Source organism: Dunckerocampus dactyliophorus, chromosome 13, assembly GCF_027744805.1.
Source record: "Dunckerocampus dactyliophorus isolate RoL2022-P2 chromosome 13, RoL_Ddac_1.1, whole genome shotgun sequence".
NCBI lineage: Eukaryota > Metazoa > Chordata > Actinopteri > Syngnathiformes > Syngnathidae > Dunckerocampus > Dunckerocampus dactyliophorus.
Genome location: NC_072831.1, coordinates 12,754,472 through 12,774,424, shown reverse-complemented (window position 1 = coordinate 12,774,424; position 19,953 = coordinate 12,754,472). Strand labels below are relative to the sequence as shown.

Here is a 19,953-nt window from a genome sequence, read left to right as displayed (position 1 = left end):
GAAACCCTTTAAAATTATTTTGACAGTTTACCCCTGAAGCCACGCCCTATCCGCACATACCGTGCGTCTATTGGTCGACGAATTCCTCCCGAGCTCTAATTGGTCGGTTTCCATAGGTTTCCCTCAGAACTGCAAGACGCCGATATTGCATTACATTGTGGCAAAATGGCGGCTGTCATTCAGAATCCACTAAAAGCGTAAGTAATTTAGACGTTTTTAGCCATTTGTAATTAATTACTTTGTTGCCAACTCGCACGGCACAACTAGTCTATCGTGCATGCGAGCCCCGGTTGTGTGTGTTCGGCCGCTAGAGCTGTCTAATTTCATGTTGGTGTACTTCTTGCATGGCAAAGTAGCCTGTTATAGTTGTTTCATTTTCACAAGATTTCCACGTTTAGCGCTTAAACGCGTTCGCCTGACTGACATTAGCATGGCTTCTCTGCGACTCGGCGTTGCCTTCAAACGCCGGAGAATGTCCGCCTTGCTTGGCCATAAATTTTATTTAGAAAAAAAGAACTGTCGACAGTGTTCCTCGGAATAATTTTGAGGTAGTTTTATGTCAGTGGTTTGTCAGGCGATGTGGTGGAATATCAAGAGACATCCCCAAAGTGCTTTCGAGTTTGCGATTTGTCGACATGTCAACTTTGGCTCCTCGGAGCGCAGACGTGGTCAGGAGCCGGCGAGGGAGGAGGAGGAGGAGGAGGAGGCGGCGGCATTTTGTGTTGGCATGCTTGTAGGCCAAATGCACTAAAGTGACAGCAATGACACTAAACCGACGTTAACCTAAAATAGACTTTTAATTTGTGTGCAACATACATTGTTATCCCCTCAAAAAGCAACGCTCCGCCTTATTTCCTCCATTTCTCCTTTGTTCACATTGTGTTGTCTCACTGGCAAACCTGCAACCTTAAATGCGTCTCGTTTTCCTTTGATTGTTGACTTCTTAAAACTAGCTGATGCTTTGCATTCAGTCCATCATCATTATCCTGCTCCCAAAGCAGGCACTCCTCTGTGCCTTTAAGTGGAGGAGTGCTAGAGATTAGCTTGGTCCAGGATCCTGCGCCCATCTGTCAAGAGAGATGCTCCAACAGAGAGGAAGTGTTGGGCACAAGCAGGAGAACAGAACCATCTGCTCCTTCCAAAGGGGTATCCCTTGTTTGCTCCTTCCCATCTTCCATAGCCTGGAGCGCAGTGGACCTCACCACACCTTACCCAATGCTATTGTTATCACTGCAGATTTGCCCAGTGCTTTTCCACTCTCTTAGGTTGGATTGATTGGAGTTGAATGCGTTCACATCACACAACATATGGGATGCGTCTCTTACTTGCCACTTCACACATCCTAACATGCCAACTCCTATAACTCATCCTGTAACATATGTAAGTATTTTAGCATGTAGGGTTTTATTCTGCTTTAAAAAAAATTATATGCATGACAACTCTCACCTGCAGGTCTCGTCAAGTGGAAAATCTCACCTCAATCTGTTTAGTGGCCTGAGCAGTCATTACTAGCTGTGCACTCAGCTCTGTTTTGTTGGCAGTTGAACGGCTCAAAGTAGCACTTGATGTTAAGAGCAATAATACTTAAATCACAAACAAGAAATCATGCTTGTTTGGAAGCACTGCACCACACTGAAAAAAGAAAGTACATTCGTGAGTCAGCATTCACCCCACAAATTAGCAAATTTTTGGTCACAGAATTATTTTTTTATTTAGCGATTGAGCAGTCAGGCTCAACATGCTACTCCGACTAACGTTTGAAGACCAGATATATGCTGTGAAGCTAATGAATACAGCGTCAGCGATTAGCTTCCGGATGTGGTTGGAAACAACATTGTACAAAGTTGCAAAACATCTGAGAAATACTTGCGAGCGTGGCTCAAGGATCTCCACAAATTTGGTGAATCTGGCGTTGTGCACGATAGAAAAGGGCTGGTTATCCAGTGTGATGCACTCAATGATTTCCCGATTGATGGCTTTCGCCCTGCGTATTGGAAGTATTGAAGGAAGAAGTCTTGGCTCCGCTTCGCATAACCAGTGCTTTGCAGTCACTGCAAATCGCAAGTTTACTATCCGAAGGAGACACGACAGACATAACGTTAGTCAGGCGCGAGCTAGCTTGTTACTAGCTACCCACGGTTGTTTACACGTTTCAGACGCGGTTTGATGAGGTCATAATTTGTGCGCTGGAAAATACGGGAGCCCATAGGCCTATAAACAGCATTTTTAAAAATCGGTTTTCATTATAGGGGGGAAAAAAAACACTGTCGATTTTGACCGATATTACATTTTTATGCCAATATCGGGCCGATAATATCGGACATCCCTAGTTGATACAAAACACGTTTTTATAGTTTTACAATTATTGTTTTGTTCGAATTGTTTTACATGCAAAAAAAAAATTGAAATGCATACTAGGCTGGGAAGCTCAGGGTACCGTATGGTATGATATGATTTGCAATACATGGCTGACGGTAACGGTAATATCTCGATACAGCGATGGGGTGACGCAAAACCAAACTAAAACATTTCATGGTTTATATTTTGCCGCATAATTTAAGCAGAGTACAAACAGCTATTGTGCAAAAACAATAATGACACTTTTTTTTTAGTGCAACATAAGGATCAAATTTATTAAATAGAAACATAAAAATAAATATTTTACATTTGAAGAGAAACATCAATACTTCTCTCTTCAACATTTCTTATAAAATGTGAATAAAAACTAAGGGAAAAAAATTATGATCTCCAACCTTTTTTCTTATGAGAGCTACTTTACAAAACTAGAACGGCCGAGAGTTGCTCCTTTTTGTAACATTTATTGTCACAGCTTATTTCAACCAACTTAAAAAGATTGTTTTGCCAGAACATTAACACAATGTTGATAACCACAACACACATTTTGTACAAAAACATCAACAAAATGTCACCAAAAAAGTGTTTTTATCTGCAGCTTGTATTTCAGGATGCATTTATTTATACTGCAGATTTCTCTCAACTTTCAGCAGTGTTAGAGCTACTTTGACAAAAAGAAAGGAGATTTGACCAATGTGCGTTTTTATTTGTATGACTGGCAACATTTAAATTGTACATTATTTACACGGCAGATCTCCTCTCATTCAATGTAGTCACTCAATAGAGGAATAATGATTGAGTGGAAGCAAATATTCTTTGACCCTTTAGCGAGCTGTCGGTGGCTCCCGAGCTACTGGTTGTAGACCCCTAGCTTAGCCTGTTGCTCTCATGCTAATGCTAATGTGGTTGTGGTTACGTGTGTAGACAGTATAACAATGCACACTCGGTGATATACGATGTGAGGATAGCGTTTAACTTCCTGGAGATGAACTGTGAATGCTGTCGCTGGTGTGTACCGTTTTAAAAGCAACGTTTTCCTCAGCTCCTGTTGTTTGGAGGTGTGTTCTTACTTCCTTGACACATGTGCACGTTTGTCGTGCCGGCCGTGTGTCGTATTTTCGTGAGACACTTCTTACATACTGCAGAGTCCTTATCGAGCTTTGTCTCACCCATCCATACTATAAACGCCAAGTGAGTCCACACTTTTGATTTTACTATGCTGGCTCATCTTTCTGTGTAATTTAGCTGCTCGCATCATCTGTTGCGCTGTTGTTTGCGTTTTCTTCTTCAGAGACTTCCGTTGCGGATGTTCCTTCTAACTTTCTGCCACTCTGGCGAGGAACACTTCCCGGATGGCATGTAAAATGGTGACTCAACTCACTGAGGAATGGTGAAAGTCTTTCATGGCGGCTATGTTTTAATAACAAAATCGATACACGGCGAGAGCATATCGCTAATCCATCGTAAGGTAAAACATCGCGATATTTTTGTACACTCACGTCTTCAATCGTTTTAAGTAAAAGTAAAGGTAACAAATGTTCATTTATCCCTTCTCATTCATTATTTATATGCATTTCGAATTTTTTTATGCATGTAAAACTATAATGGTAAAACTATAAAAACGTGTTTTGAGAGTCAACCGCTGATGACATCAAAGACAGGCAATGTAACTTCCAGTTCCGGTTGCCATTTTGTTTAGCTAGCTAATAGGATGTTAACAAGGGAGGACGTTTTGGGATTTAAAAATACATTAAGAACACGGTTGGACTCGCGCAGTGTATTAACAACATGACGACGCGCCATATTGTACGCTAACCAGAGAACGCACGGAAACTGAGGCAAATTTGCGGCATACCTTTTTTAAAAACACACCAACTGTTGTTGTAAACGGCTGCTAAAGTACACATTTAGAGTTCACATAGTTGTTGGTTATTGTTCTGAATTCGTTGGTAGTGTCTTTTCTGTTATAATGTACCTATTGCATTGCTGTGTGATGTTTTAGCTCTTTCTTTTATGACACTGAGTAAGACTGGTATGTGGAGTGGTGACCTCCCACGATTTCAATGGGCTTGATAAGTTCATTGTGAGCTCTGTTGTTACTCGCTTTGCAAAATAAATACTTACCTCTTCCTCACCAACTCGTGAGCGCTACAATACATACAGTACAGGCAACTTCTGTGTCTTACTAATGTGGCTCAAACAGGTACACTATATTTGACCAGCCAAATTTGTTATCGTGACAGGCCTAGGTAGGAGCGAACTATGTGTTTAAAAAATAGACATTTTTATGGACTTATCAATTACTTGTGGATTTTTGCAACTCGCTGGTAGGCGTGGAACATAACTCCTGCGGAAAGCGGGGCGCTACCGTACTTTTACAAAAAACCTTATGTTATAGCATGAGAACAATTTTGTTGTTTGAGAAGCAACTTCCAGTGGTGTTTTATTTAATGTTAAGAAACCCAAAATTTCAGGTTTAAATCCTTTTTTTTTTTTTTGCTAAGACAAAAAAACTAAGACAAAAAAATCACCACTTTTGTTGATGTTGCTCTGGCAACTTCTTAAAAAATGGTAATGTGATCGTATAAAGTTGTATTTTTGCAAAGCAAAAAAGTAATGCCACGGAAGTACATTGTTCTTAACATACAGACAAATCATTTGTGGTGAGGGGAAAAAAACATAACATCTAGTGGCGCTTCACCGGATGTTAGGGCCCTGTCACACCTTGATGATTTAGGCAGCGCATGCCTGACGTGATCATTTTGATGACATACGTTGAACTGCCGACAGTTTTTTTTTTTTTTCAATTTTGGGCGTATACATAGCGTATTCATAACGAGGTTGACGTAAACATGACGTATTAGTAACTTTTATAGAACGTTTCTCTAACTTATAGACAACTTATATCAACGAATGCGTAGCGTGTTGCCTGTGTTCACAATTTATGCCCAACGGCCAACGCCTGTCACGCCTTGACGATTTAGCCAGCTTACGCCAACGTATGAAAAATTTGGCCAGTATGCTGGCGTACATCGAATAAGTTATGGGTAAGTTTTGTATATGTTAACAGCACGCGGAAGCACGCCAGCATACGTCGTAGTACGTCTAAGTCGTCCAAAAATTTTGTGCATGCACAAAACTTTTTGACGTATGTCAACGTATGATTCATACGTCCAGCATCCGTGGGCAATAAGTTATGCAATCGTTGACACCCGTTCACACACATTATTTGTAAGTTACACACAAGTCGTAATATGTCAACATACCTTGAGACCAAACTGTCGTCTTGGCAAGCTTTGGCTGAGAGGAGATGGAGACTGTCGTGTTTGCATTAGCAGATAAGTTAGCAGCTTGACTATGGAATCACAGGAGTGCCAAAATTAAAAGGGAATACGTCTGGAAATACAAAGAGAATTAATAATACAAAAGTATACAAATGTGGAAATACAAAGAGAATCAATAATAAAAAAATATATATACAAATGTAGTCATATTTTTTTTCCATTTTGTCATTGTTTTTTCTGTATTGTCTTTGTTTTTCCACTTGCGGAAAAGACAAATAATGGAAGACGATAAGACGATGCAGAAATCATTCTTTTGTCTTTGTCATTACTAAATGCAATGACAAAACGCAAGTGGAAAAGACAAATACAAAACAGGAAAAACAACGGCGAATTGGAAAAAACAAAGACAATACAGAAAAAACAATGACAAAATGGAAAAAGAATATGACTACATTTGTATATTTTTTTTATTATTGCTTCTCTTTGTATTTCCACACGTATTCTCTTTTCATTTTGGCACTCCTGTGATTCCATACTTGACCAGTACTGACCTCAAACCTCACGCTAACTTGGACAGTAACATGTTGTATCTCTCCATTCTTTTTGAATGTAAATACTCCTATGCACTTTATGTTGGCGTGATCAATAATGCTTGATTAAAATGTGCATTGTTTCTCTCAGACAAAGCGCAAAAAAATAAAAAAATAAATGTTAGTTCCATTCCCAGTGTCACAGTGCCCTCTACTGGTCAAGCTAAGATAGTTTTGTCTCAAGGTACGTTGACGTGACTTGTGCATAACTTACAAATAACGTGTGTGAACGGGTGTCAACGATGGCATAACTTATTGCCTGCGGATGTGGAACGTATGAATCATACGTTGACATACGTCAAAAAGTTTTGTGCATGCACAAAATTTTTGGACGACTTAGACGTACTACGACACATGCCGGGGTGCTTCCGCATGCTGTTAACATATACAAAACTTGCCCATAACTTATTCGACGTACGCGAGCGTATTGGCCAAATTTTTCATACGTTGGCGTAAGATGGCTAAATCGTCAAGGTGTGACAGGGCTTTAACATCTTCCCCAAAATTCCCTTTTAAAGTGCTCATGACGCCAAAAAAGTTTGAAAATAACAAAATGAAAGCACTAACTGTTTATCTGCTGTCATAGATAAACAACTATGAAATAGGAGTGAAATGAAGTGGCGATTTTGACGCGCTCCCTCAGCGAGTTTTCTGAATCGACGCCGTCTTGGTTGTGTTGTCACTGCCAGACTACATTCCGGGAACCAGATTCACACGCATGCAGTCATGAACTCACAGCAAAGTAAAGAAAGTGACATATAAACAACAATAACACAACAATAACTGATGTAAAACACACAAAAAATAGCCACAAATATGTTTTTTTGATTGTCAGTATGTGACACAGACAGAAGACCAGTTAGCCCTGGAATGAAACCCCATAATATTATTCTAAGATTTATAGAATAGATCTAGAAAAAAATGTATTTACTTACTGAAACTGACAGATGGACTGCAAGATATTCATGTCTACAGTCTAATGAAAATGGGGTCATATTTTTACAAGAAGAAAACTTGATGTTCAGGAAATAAACTGGTGATGTTTTTTTCGAGAAGGTGTTTCATTTTATGGTAACAACCGAAAAAGTTCCCTTTCACCATCACTTGCGGTTTTCACAGTTGAGTACATGCTGCTTTGGAAGTGTAAAATTCTGACTGTCTGTTAAGTTGCAAAGTTGTATTATCGCATGAAGTCATAGTTCCTGTGGCAAAAACCTCATAATGTCTTTAAAAAATAAGCCTGTGATATTACAAGCATAAAGTTGTATTTATTATGAGACAATACTCGTAATGTTAAGAAAATGGGCAGTGGTTTTTTTTGAGAGGAAAAAAAACAACATAGCGAGCATAAACTCCGTTTTGACAAGGCAATGCCCAAATTTCCACATAAACACAACAGTTTGATTCTGTTAATTTGTCATGATATTGACTGTTTTATTGGTTGACGATATGCTCATGAGTGATCACCTTGCATGTAATATTACAACTTTATTCCCGTAAAATCATTATTTTTTCTGTCTCATAATTAAAAAAAAAAAACAACAACATTTCTCATCTTATGACTTTATTTCCGTAAAATACAATTTTAGTTTTGTAATAATGACCTTATTCTCATTAAAACAATTGGAATATTACAACTGAAGTTATGTAAATGTACTGTTTTTTTGGTCATATTATTTAGACTTGTTTAGAATTGTTGTGATTCTCTGTCCTAAAATTGTTTTGTAGTGTTTTTAGTGTTCAGTGGGGCTCTAATGCTACTTTGTATGAAGTTGGCGCTGTACTCCTGAAGATATAATTTCTTACGTGCAGTACCTTGTTAATATAAACCGCATGTAATGAACATTTTTAATCTGCTGTTATCAACCTCTGTCTTAGGTTTCTGGCTTCAGATTATAATTAGCCAACGTGACTAATTGGTTGTTGCTCTCGTGGACCAGTTTTGACCTTTTTTGTATGAGGAAGATTCACTTCAGGGAAATGGAACTGCTGGTTTAAATTTGGGCTGGAGAGATGGTAGCGGTGGGATGGTGCACGCCCATGTGATCCCTGTGTTGAGCAGGGGAGGACGGTAATCTCTGGAATCTTATTAAATTGGAGCCTTGAATATTAAATTAATAGTAACTCATACAGTTTCTTCTACACATTTTCCGTGGGCTGGACACGTCTTCCAGCTCCAGTGACTGTCACGTCAGGCACCCAGTGATAAAGCTCTGTTTAGCTCACCACAGTACAGTTTGAAATGATAAATCCTGATCTGGCCTGTGTTTTCACTTTGGGTTGTTTAGATAAGATGGCAATTGCTGCGATAGTATTGTGACATCCCGGCACTGCGAGAAACAAAGTCAACAAAAGGACACAGTAATTAACACATGCACATCGTGGCAAGTCGCACCTCTCTGTTATGACCGCAGAAAGACGCAAGTGTAGCTTCCCCTTGGAGGCACACAGACTCTGATGCTCTTTTACAGTTTTATTCTGCCGCAAACGTGTCTTTTCATTCTTCTCGGAGCAACACCTCCTCATTCTCACCACAACTGCGTGGTGCATTCATGGACACACCGAACTTCGAACATCACAATATCGTCTTTATTATGCATGTATGTACAGTATATGTGGTCTAAATAAACAAAGACAGAGAAAAACACTAAGTGGATATTCTTATCAGCATTTAAGTATGCTTGGAAATCCCAGAAAATTATTACCGATATTCAATATCCGAGCATTGTCCAGCACTTCATTACTGATATTTACCAACACTGATGTTGGCAACAGCTCTTTCCTCAAACATATGTCAGGTCACAACTTGTGTCATGAATGAACATATAATGCTGCTTTTACTGTGATGCCGCTGGATGCATTTCACAAATAAACACTGTGTAAGGCAAATACTGCAATACCGCCTAGGTTACCAGGGAAGGATGTCAACATCTATTTATCAGTGCTCATGTGAAACTCTATCATAACGTGACCATGCAAAATACACATTTTTGACACAGAAGTACTATAAAATTAATTAAACAATTAAGTTAAATATTTTAAGTTAATTAAGATAAAATGGTAGGGTTGTCCGATAATATCGGCCACAGATAATTATAGGCCTGATATTGGCATAAAAATGTGATATCGGTCAACATCGGTATCGTTTTTTTTTAACTGCCCCTGTGGGCCCGGTGGATTTGTGATGGTGGGGGCTCGGCCTGGCTGTGTGGGGCGGAGTTTGCTGGATGGTGGGAGGCAGTGCCCCTCCTTTCATGCATTCTCAGTGACAATTTCACGCTCACACACTCGCGCACCTTTATATACATGAAGACTTGCACATATACAGAGATACCCGTACACACTCACAGTACACACGTACTTCACCACATTACTCACTGATTTAACCAGGGTGTTATTATGTTGTTGTTGTTATTACAGTGACAGTGATGTGGGCAATATGATTATAGTTTTTACAATTGTGTGCATTACAGTTATTGTCATTCTGTTCATTATCATAGTTAATCATTTCATTACTACTATTACTACAATTATGTGTGATTGTTTCAATGCAGTATTATCATTGTGGTTGTTGATATTTTGTCCTTTCCTTCAGGGTCTTTATAGCCGTCACAGACATTTGCTGATGTAGTCCTGTTTGTTTCTGTTGTTTTGTTATTGTCACAATTGTTGTTGCTGCTGTTGTCCTTTGTCACTCTCTTTTCACTCTCTCTCTCTTATCACACCCCTCTCTTTTTTTTCTTTTCTCTTCTTCTCTATCCCATTTTGCTCCGGTCCGGCCGCTCCAAATTTGCACAACAACAAAACCTCAAAGTCAAATAAATTCTGTCTAACAGGGGAAGTGTATCACACTTTTCCCTGGCAGAGCAAATCGCTTGAGCACGTAAGGGCATACATGCATATATACATATTCTTTTTTGGTGTTTCTCGATATAGACGTTTGTGGGTGGTCCCTACGGTTTGGTCTTGCTGCGGCTGCGCTATAGAGATCAATGTAAACCATACTGCACAGAGGGCTGCTGTTTTTGGTAAAAAAAAAATAAAATAAAAATAAAAACATTTGGTTGTATCACATTGTCTGTGTTCCCACTGTTGGAAAGAGGTATCATTTGCTGTGTAACAAATGTTTGCTTGGGACTTGTTTGTCCCGGAAGTTGTAATCTGTGAATATATTTCCTACTTTACTGTAGTGTGACTATGAAGGCGTTTGTGTTGGTTCTGAAAGGCGGAAAAAACTAGTGCCAAAAGTCACGTGATAACGGTAAGATTGTGCCAAGTCATGTGACTGTTCGTAGTTGTCAAATATTTTTTTTGTACTTAAAGGTTGTTTTGTTTTTCTACTTGAAGGATATTTTTTCTACTTAAGATTTTTGTTTGCAAGCTGAGTTTGTTTGTGAATTGTTGAGTGTGAGTACCCCATGTTTTGCATGTTTGTGACATTTTGGCATGATTTTTAACTCCATAGTGGTCATCTATGACCATGCATTTGTTCAGTTATCAGTTGGCTGCAATGTGTTTAGTTCCTTTCTCTAGGCATCATACCTGTGGTTGCATCTTCACTGCAGTGGTATGTAAGCCAACAAAAGGATGCTAAAAAGTATTGCAGTGCAGATTAGCTATTTTCATACCCTTTTTTTAGCTTTTTGCAGTGGTGGGAAAATGTGTACTGTACCAAAGTGAAGCGAGGTGTACTGTGGTGGTGGGAACATGGCTGAACTCTGTGAGTCAAGCCTTCTGTTCTTTGGAACTGTGTTGTGGTGAATTGTGCGGTGGTTTATTCCTACTCTCTTTCCAGCTGTACTGCTCTGCGTTAGCTGCTGCTTCCTGTGAATGAGCAGTGTACTTTGCAAACTTGTGAAGCTTAGTAAAGTCTTGTGTTGTGGGTGTCTTGACAAGTCAAATACTGGAGAGTCTGCTACAAACTAGTAATGCAAAGTGACATGCAAAATGAGTGTTGACACATGGTCACATTACGGGCTCAACCATGTGACAGCAGCAGACCGTTGACAGGAACATGCTGGTAGTGGAAAACGCTGGCCACAAGATTAGCTTTTGTTCCATCGCTTATGAACCCGATAATTGTATCGTACAAGGCATGTGTAGCACATACCACGTGCAGAGCTCAAAGGCTCACTTAACCACACCGAATTATGACTTATTTTAGTTTTGGCACTCTGGGACTCTTGGAGTGTGACAAAAAGCAATCAGGTTCTGACAAAACCACTTCATTTGGGGGACAAAGTCCTTCCAAAAGCCACTCTGCATTTTGATGCTTTTTGAAGACACACTGATGTGCACTGTTGACAACTTTGAACTAGGAAATTGGATTATAAACCGAGGATGGATCTTTACAGCTGTCAGTAAGCAAAGCAATGTATCTATTTTGTTTTGACTTTTAAAGTGACTATTTTAACGTGACTCCCCTTGAATGCCACTTGGTGAGACTTCTGTTGTCTGCCTTGGTTAGGTATTGCATGGGGGGCGCAAACTTTCAAATGTTCTAAACCCGCCTTATTACTCTGCCATTGCAAGCCACGCCGTACGTAACTCAAACACACACACAAACACACACACGTGCATTAGTTGTGTGTGTGTTGTCAGCTAATAATAGTGATTTGGCATAGTTTAGCTGCTAATGTTGCTAATCATCCTGCGAATAATTTCAATATTTAGTTTATTATAAAACACAATGCAGGTTTTTTTTAAGCTTTGGCGGGTTGGGCTGCTGTGTCGTGCTGCTGCGTCTGCATTTTATTTTTTATTATGACAAAGTTAGACTTTTTTTTTTTTATTAACTTAACTTTTTTCAACAACCAGGAGAACATTTCAAAACTGTTAATTAAATGGCACAGTTGCACTTAAACTGAGAGGCTAAAATGTCGGGCCTCCTTTTGTTACTTGAGTTACTTGACCTATTTAGTCCAATGGTACTATGTGACTAGTTTGACTCAAACATAAATTTATGCTATGCCTGTTTTAGAGTAATACGAATACATGGGAAATTAATTGTTCAATATTTTTTTACTTCAAACTAATACAATTAACAAAATAAAGTAACAATTTAAATATTTTTGTTGTATAAGTCTGTACTGTATAAACATTATAAATTGAGAGTCCACGGTTATGATAGCACAGGTATATTCAACTTGTAGAACTATTAAAGCTACTTTGACAAAAAGAAGAGGTGAGCTATTTGTTTTATGTGACTGCAAACATTTAAATTTCACTTTATTCGCAAAGCACATCTCCACTCATTGTGCTCATTTGTCATTAAATAAATACAGACATCATGTCTGAATAGAACACTTCTAAAAAATACAAAGAGGTGACGCAAATATTCTTTGGTGAACTACTCAGCATCAGTTGGTGATCTACTGCTAGCTTACGAGCTACCTGTTGGAGACCCCTGTGATGTCTTAAAGTGGACACACCACGTGTTTATGTTGAACAACTTGGACAGGCAACAAATGTTTTGAAGACTATCCGTAAGTATTACAATGATAAGAGAGCAAGATTAAGTGACACTTAAAAAAAGTTGTGAGGATGATTGATGATATCCCGTGAATGTGATAGCCACTTGTAGCTCGCCCATGGGACAAAAACAAAGCTAGCTGCCGCCAGAGAGGCAAAATGTGTAAACAAAAATGCCAGAAAGTCGAATGATGATTGAAACGTGAGCGATCAAACTCTCTGGCATAGATAGGCTTAACATCTGACAAGCTGTCGTCCATTGACTACACATTTTATGTACCATTTTTCATTCTCTCGATTTTATAAGAAACAAAATGAACGTCAACACATGACGTGTCGCATACTTTTATCTGGTCACACATGGGGAAGTGCCAACAGGGAAGGTAGGCGATTCTGGTGCATGTTTATCAAAATAAAGCACAATGAAACATTTTTAGGATATTTTAAATTGTTTTCAAACTAATTGTGGTTAATGAGTGGGTAAATAATAAACTATATATGTATTTTTATAGCATATGCTGTATATCCTTTCATACAATATATAATTTTTTTATATATTATATATATATTTTTTTACTTGAAAACAATATCATTTTTAAGGTGTGGCGGTTCTTATTTTGTCATGGATTCAAGTGAATCGGTAAACGTTGCAGGATGCAACTATTTTTTTGGTTGGTTTATTGCTAACTACTGCAAGTTTATAAACTCTGCAGTGATGGAGGGATGAAGGAAGTATGCTAGTCTCTCCCACCTTAATTCTGTTTGAGGCTCTTGATGTGTGTGCCACCAAAGTAAAGAGTTTTAGCCACATTTATTCTCTCGAAACCAACCCTACCGTGTTCCCGAAACACATTCTCTGAGCCCTATTAGCGTCCGACGTTCAACTTGAGTGGTCTCAGGAGTGCTGCTTCCGTGTGGCGTGCCCTTTTCGAGTGTGCCTTCTAAGCTGAGACCACTTCAGGGACTGTTTACAGCTGGTCTGCGTTCAAGTAAGGCAATATGTCATTCCGAGTTCCATCAGTGATTTGTGCTGATATCGAGCAGTGGCAGTGAAGGGCACAGCTCGAAGGGTGATGTGCTATCTCGTAGGTGTTTTATATATTCAAAATGGGTATGTTGTTTGTATAGATGTGTGTGAGAACTCCTGTTTTAATGCCAGCCTCATATTAAGCAGAATTATACACCCATAACTGATGTGGGGTACTTCTGTGGACCACAAACTAGTTTAGATTGGATCATCAGCGCCTCTGCTTGTTGCAGTCATGTAGAAAATGGAAATTGGATAGATGGTTGGTTGTTGGCACATCCATTTTGTCAGTAAGGAAACGTCCTATGCACGCCTACATTTTTAAATATGAGATGAAGAACATGGAGGATGGACTTAACCAACAGATAATAAAACCCCACGTTTGTTTATGAATTGGGATGACTTACTGTAATTAATGAAATGGTATTTTTACAGGTCTTCAATTGTCAGTGTACCTGTGACACTCGTCAGTCACGAAGCATCTTGTCCCCCATGGCCACACACACTGTGGCTTTGTCTTAACCATAGCCTAGAAGGCTTGGTGCAGCCAGCATTTCTGACAAGACTGTTCGTCTGCTGCACGTTCTCTCATCAGGAGCAAGGGGTGAAGGTGGAGAGAGGAGGGGGGGGTGGAGCACGAAAGGACTCCCTTCTCCCCAGGTCTACTTAATGATTCCAGACTTGACTCGCAGCCGTCAGCTCATTAGTTTCCCTTCAAAATGTCTGTCTTCCTAATGTTGTAAGTGAAAACACGTGGAGGAAGCTCATTATGCGGTGGAGATGTAGAGATGCCATGATGAAACTAGGACAACTGGTGGCCATGAGTTGCCCTGTCGGCCTCCCCCGGTAGACAACAGACTCTAGAAATCTCACACATAATACCTTTTTCAGGAGCCTCTGCGTTTACCCCCTCCATCTTTAACATAGTTAAATTAGAACCTGCCCTTGTGTGCAGCACTGGCCGAGATTAATTAAGTAGGCTAATTACCATAGCAGACACGTGGCAGAGATTGAGGGTTTGACTGTGAAATATCCTTCCCTGTTCCACTCTGAATATTAACACTGAAACGCTGAGGGACTGCCAAACTCTCACTGGTGCTCAAGAAAGTGGAACTAAGTCTGAGAGTCTTAGCTGCTCACTTGTCACAAGAGAGACTTGATAGCAGCCAAACGAGCAATAGCATGCATCACAAATGGTCATTTTAGTCACAAGATGCCTCACTCAATGAGCAATCTGTTGTTAAACAATATGCTGTCAATTCATCTTAAAATATGTTATAAGTATTCGGAAAAGAATCGTATGGCTAACCTCTGGTGCTACCACTTGGCAGGTTGGGCGACCAGTTCTATAAGGACGCCATCGAGCAGTGCCGCAGCTACAATGCCCGCCTGTGCGCTGAACGCAGTGTGCGCTTGCCGTTCCTGGACTCGCAAACCGGCGTGGCCCAGAACAACTGCTACATCTGGATGGAACGCCATCACCGCAGCCCAGGTGGGCTTACACACACATTGCAAGATATAATAATTACTGACATATATACATACATACACAGTATATATAATGACACATAATTTATTGAAATCATAGCATCTTTCTTGTCATATGAATTTTATGTTTGGTTTTATATTATAAAACTAGAATTGCATCCGCTAGATCGCAGAGCTTCACTAAGGTCCGAAACCTGTCATCTGACTTATTTGATCAGGCAAATTACTGTTGCATTCCAGCCTTTTTGGTGCTGCCCCATCTGCTGGATCATGTTGCTTGTCACTGCACCACCCGGCCCCAGTGCAAGTTGACTGTAAAAGTAAAAATAAGTCGGTATTCGCAGCTTAATTCAGGTCCTCACCAACATTTAATTAGTTCTCTATTGGCACAACTGAACACAAAATGCAGTTTTGAAATGAAACGTTATGTTATTAAGGGAGGAAAAAAAAACACATGGCCCTGTGTGAAAAAGTGATTCCCCCCCGTGAAAAGAACAAAGCTTGTTTCACTTTTGCCAGAAAACATCTTGATGAGCCACAAGACCTTTGGGAAAATACTTTGTGGTCTGACAAGACACAAGTTTAACTTTTTGGAAGGTGTGTGTCCCACACTGCTGTAAAAGTAACACTGCATTTCAGAAAAACCAACACTTACCCACCCAATTGGTCCCGTGAGTCCAGTTCTGGTCAGATATCCATGACGAGGAACGCAGTTCCGCTTAGTTGCTGGGGCCATTTAAGTAAAGCGTTTGGCTTCTCAAAACAATGTGCATTCAAAAGAGTAATACATTTGCATCAGAAAATTGCCTCCTCAAAAAAAAAAAAACAAAAAAAAAAAATCGGACCTCACAAAACGCTCAGCGTTATATTTGTCTTCCGCCGTATCCCTGCGCAATGTCGCCCTGTGCATTCATGTGTATGTGATGAAGACACTGACGGTAATGCCACTCTTCTTCCACGATGGAGCGCTGCGGCCATTTTGTTTACGTATGTGTTCTACAGCCACATGAAAATACAGGAGACCCGGTGGAAAGGCAGTATAACTACAGTATTTCTGAGCCAGTCTTGTTGCTTGTGTACAATGATTGAACAGGGGTGGCGTCCGGGCAGATGTACACGTATCCGGCCCGTTGCTGGAGAAAGAAGAGACGGCTCCACACCACCACTGATCCCAGCCTGGGTATCTTTGGTCTCCAGCTTGGTAAGTTTTCCACCCATTCCCTCGTTGCCTCATTTCGCAGCCATCTGTGCTTGCATTCCCCTACTAAGACGCGCCGACTCTCTCTTCCTTACCTTCCTTTCAGCACAGACGATTACCGGTGATGGTTTGGAATCATCTCACTAAAAACAATATCACTCTTTTTCAAAGCACACAGCCAAACACGTTGCCAGCCAAATTTCTACAGGATAAAATGTGGCCATGTTACCCGGCTGTTGAACTTGTTTAGTGAGAAGTAGAACACCTAATTAGATTGACTGCTGCTGAGAGCACAGAGCTAGCCCACTGCATTTAATAATAAATGTTATGGAATAAAGTTAGACCTTCTCTGGAAGCCTCTTGAGACAACCCTTGATATGCTCCCACTATATACTTTAGATGCGTTTTATCTCTGGTAACGCCTTTCTTTTTAATCTCCTCATGTATCCAATTACTATTGCAATGCGTTCTGTGTGTGGTTTGCAGACAGTTTCTTAGCTCAAGTAACTTGTTTGTGTTGTCCAAGGCTTGCAAAACCCACCGGGATGCTCCCCTCACATAGAATTTCAATTCACTTTCATTCCTTCATAGTGGCTATGTAACAAATATACTTGGTGTATCAATGTTTGGGCTGTATCGCAACATATGTAAGCACTAATTTATCGATATTTTAAAAAAATAGAATTAGAGAATATGTGCAGCCTTATTAATGAAATGTGATTATTTTGTTGATAAACATTTAGGACAGTTAATAGATTAGTTGAGGAATGCTAAATGGGATCAACAGAGTTGACAAAGTCTAAAAGAGTCTGACAGAAATGGCCAATCTTTTTCCAAAGAGGGCCGCATATTGCAAAATGGTGACCATTTTAATGTTGTTAATTTTGTAAAAAAAAAGAAAAAATACATTTGTCAACTTTGTGTTACAGGTGACGAAGCATATTATATTATACAGTACATGACATGGCTTTTTTTCATTTTTGCTTTAGTTTTTTGCTTGTTTAATTTTATTTTTACAATGTGCCGCAGGCCAATAAAAACAAAAACAAACTGTAGAACGGAAATTCTGCAATGCTAAATGATATTTTTAAAGAAAAAACAGCCTGCATGTCAGACTACTACTACTACTACTACTACTACGATACAATAATAATAGCAATAATAAAAATAATACAATAATAGTAATACAATAATACCAGCTTTTCATCTCAGCTGTCTCGTTATTTCATTACGTTGCGCTTTTTTCCCTCTTTTTAAAATTTTTTTTTATTCGTTATTATATATTATATATATTGTAATTTTAATGTCTACAATGTGCCGCGTGCCAATGGAAAAACAAGCTGCGGGTTGAAACACCCCCCCTTTTGGACACTCCGGGTCTACTACCATGCATTTCTAGTTTATACAGATTTTTTTTTTTTTTATTTTATTGTTCCGTACAGTTTTTACATATGGATTTTTTACTAATTAATCTCTGATTAGTTGGGATGGAAAAAAATTATCCATATGTTGTTTTTTCATTGCATTGGTTAATATGTAAAGGTAAAGACATTTATCTCAAAACAAATCTTAAAGGTTGCAAATTCACCACATTATCCTCACATTGTTGTTTGGTTAGAATAAATAAATATTATTTAAATTTGTCCCCATAGGAACCATTAGTTGAAACAATACAGGAATGTTTTAGTCCAAGGATCATCACACTCGTGTCACTGGATAAATTAAGAAAGAATTTGGGTGTAATATTCTTATACAGTTGTCCTATAAAATATATACAAGTAATAGATGTGTCACGAGACACCCAAGATGATGCACAAGATTGGGTCCACTAAAATGAGATGAGATGTGATTTTAACATTCACTTTAAGAAAAGTACAAGAAAAAATATAACTAGAGAAACACACTTTTTTATTTAACCGAGTCACAAAACAATACAGGTGCGTTTTGAAATGTTGACGCTAAACAATATTATTGTCATTATTTTTTTTGGAACAAATACACCACTAATGTTATGATAATATAGACAATACAATCGTCCGTTGTTTATTGCGGTTAATTGGTTCCAGACTCGGCCGCAGTAAATGAATTTCCATGAAATAGGATTCAGTGTTTATAAATGGAATATTTTTGTAGTTAGACTATAGAAAACACACTTTCTAAATATATATATATATATATTTTTTTAAACCATTATTAGAGCCATGTAGCCATTAAATAACATCTCTACTTTTACACTCCTATTATTCTTTGTGTACACCACATTGCTAATGCGCAAGCTACGGGATCACTGCAGGGACATGAGACGGTCACGGCTGCATAGCATGCTAGTGAGCCTCCAATTTATTCATTAAAACCTTAAGAAAGGGTTTCAAACGGAGTGGGGATGAAAGACGGACGCCTAGTGGCCAGAATACTACATATAACTTCATCCATCTTCTATGCCGCTTATCCTCAATAGGGTCGCGGGTATGCTGGAGCCTATCCCAGCTGACTTTGGGCGAGAGGCGGGGTACACCCTGGACTGGTCGCCAGCCAATCGCAGGGCACATATAGACAAACAATCATTCACACTCACATTCATACCTATGGACAATTTAGAGTCTCCAATTAAGCTAACATGCATGTTTTTGGAATGTGGGAGGAAACCGGCATTTCTTTTACGATGGAGGAAACTACACTTTCTGTGAACGCACACCATTTTGCGCTGTTCCGCTTGTATTTACTTTGTTGACCAAACGTCTCAGTGAGTGTTGACTGTCGGGACGAAGGCTCTGCATCTTGATGGGTAGTTTCTCCCAGATGGGAAAACTGGGTTGGGTGGGTATGTTTATGGTGGGCAAGTTTGTTGTGTTGCCTTTTATGTCACCACCACTTCAGAACAAATTCGTCATACTGGCTTGTTCATGTTGATGGGCTCACCTTGCTCATTATTTCCATCCAGGGTCTGTGGTATTTGGCTTTGCAATCACATTTTTTCCTCCTAATTTCTACAACATTACCTTGCATTGCTGATCATGAGGCTCCCTTGGTGCAGTGTGTGTGTGTGTGTGTGTGTGTGTGTGTGTGTGTGTGTGTGTGTGTGTGTGTGTGCGCGCGCTAGCGGCCCTGCATCCCCCCACATAGACAAAGCAACTGTATGACTGACAAGAGGTCTCACTTTGTTGTTCAATGGAGCGTCTAGATGCTGAACCAATGCACAATGAGTGAATTCTCTTTCCTGCCTGTTTGGAGGCGAGAGATGAGGAAAACAGACATGCATGCACATGGTAGTATATGGAGGTCGGCAAAATTATCAAGTTAATTTTCATTTATTGTGTGATTTTAATTAATTATAATTTAATTAATTATCGCAAGACAGTTTTTTTTAACATTTAACATTTTAATCTCGCGATATCTCATCTCGTGACACCCCCAATTAGTATCTTTGAATACTTTAACAAATTATTGCGACCAGATCTGATTTCTTCATTGCATGTTGGAAAAACATATTTTGGAAATTGGAAAAAGCTGGAGAGTTAGCTTCTGAACCAGGCCTTTGTT

General features: G+C 39.4%; 1 protein-coding gene across 2 annotated transcripts in view; it reads left to right on the top strand.

Moving 5' to 3' along the window:
- Nucleotides 1-107: 107 nt before the first annotated feature.
- LOC129192635 (zinc finger protein DPF3-like) overlaps nucleotides 108-19,953 on the top strand; it is a 36,714-nt gene continuing 16,868 nt past the window's right edge. For both annotated transcript variants that reach the window (XR_008573464.1, XM_054796828.1), the window contains exons 1-3: nucleotides 108-197; nucleotides 15,059-15,219; nucleotides 16,309-16,416. Coding sequence is in view for 1 of the 2 variants with exons in the window: in XM_054796828.1 (XP_054652803.1) it covers nucleotides 166-197; nucleotides 15,059-15,219; nucleotides 16,309-16,416 (301 nt within the window). In the remaining variant the exon portion in view is untranslated. The remainder of the gene's footprint in view (nucleotides 198-15,058; nucleotides 15,220-16,308; nucleotides 16,417-19,953) is intronic.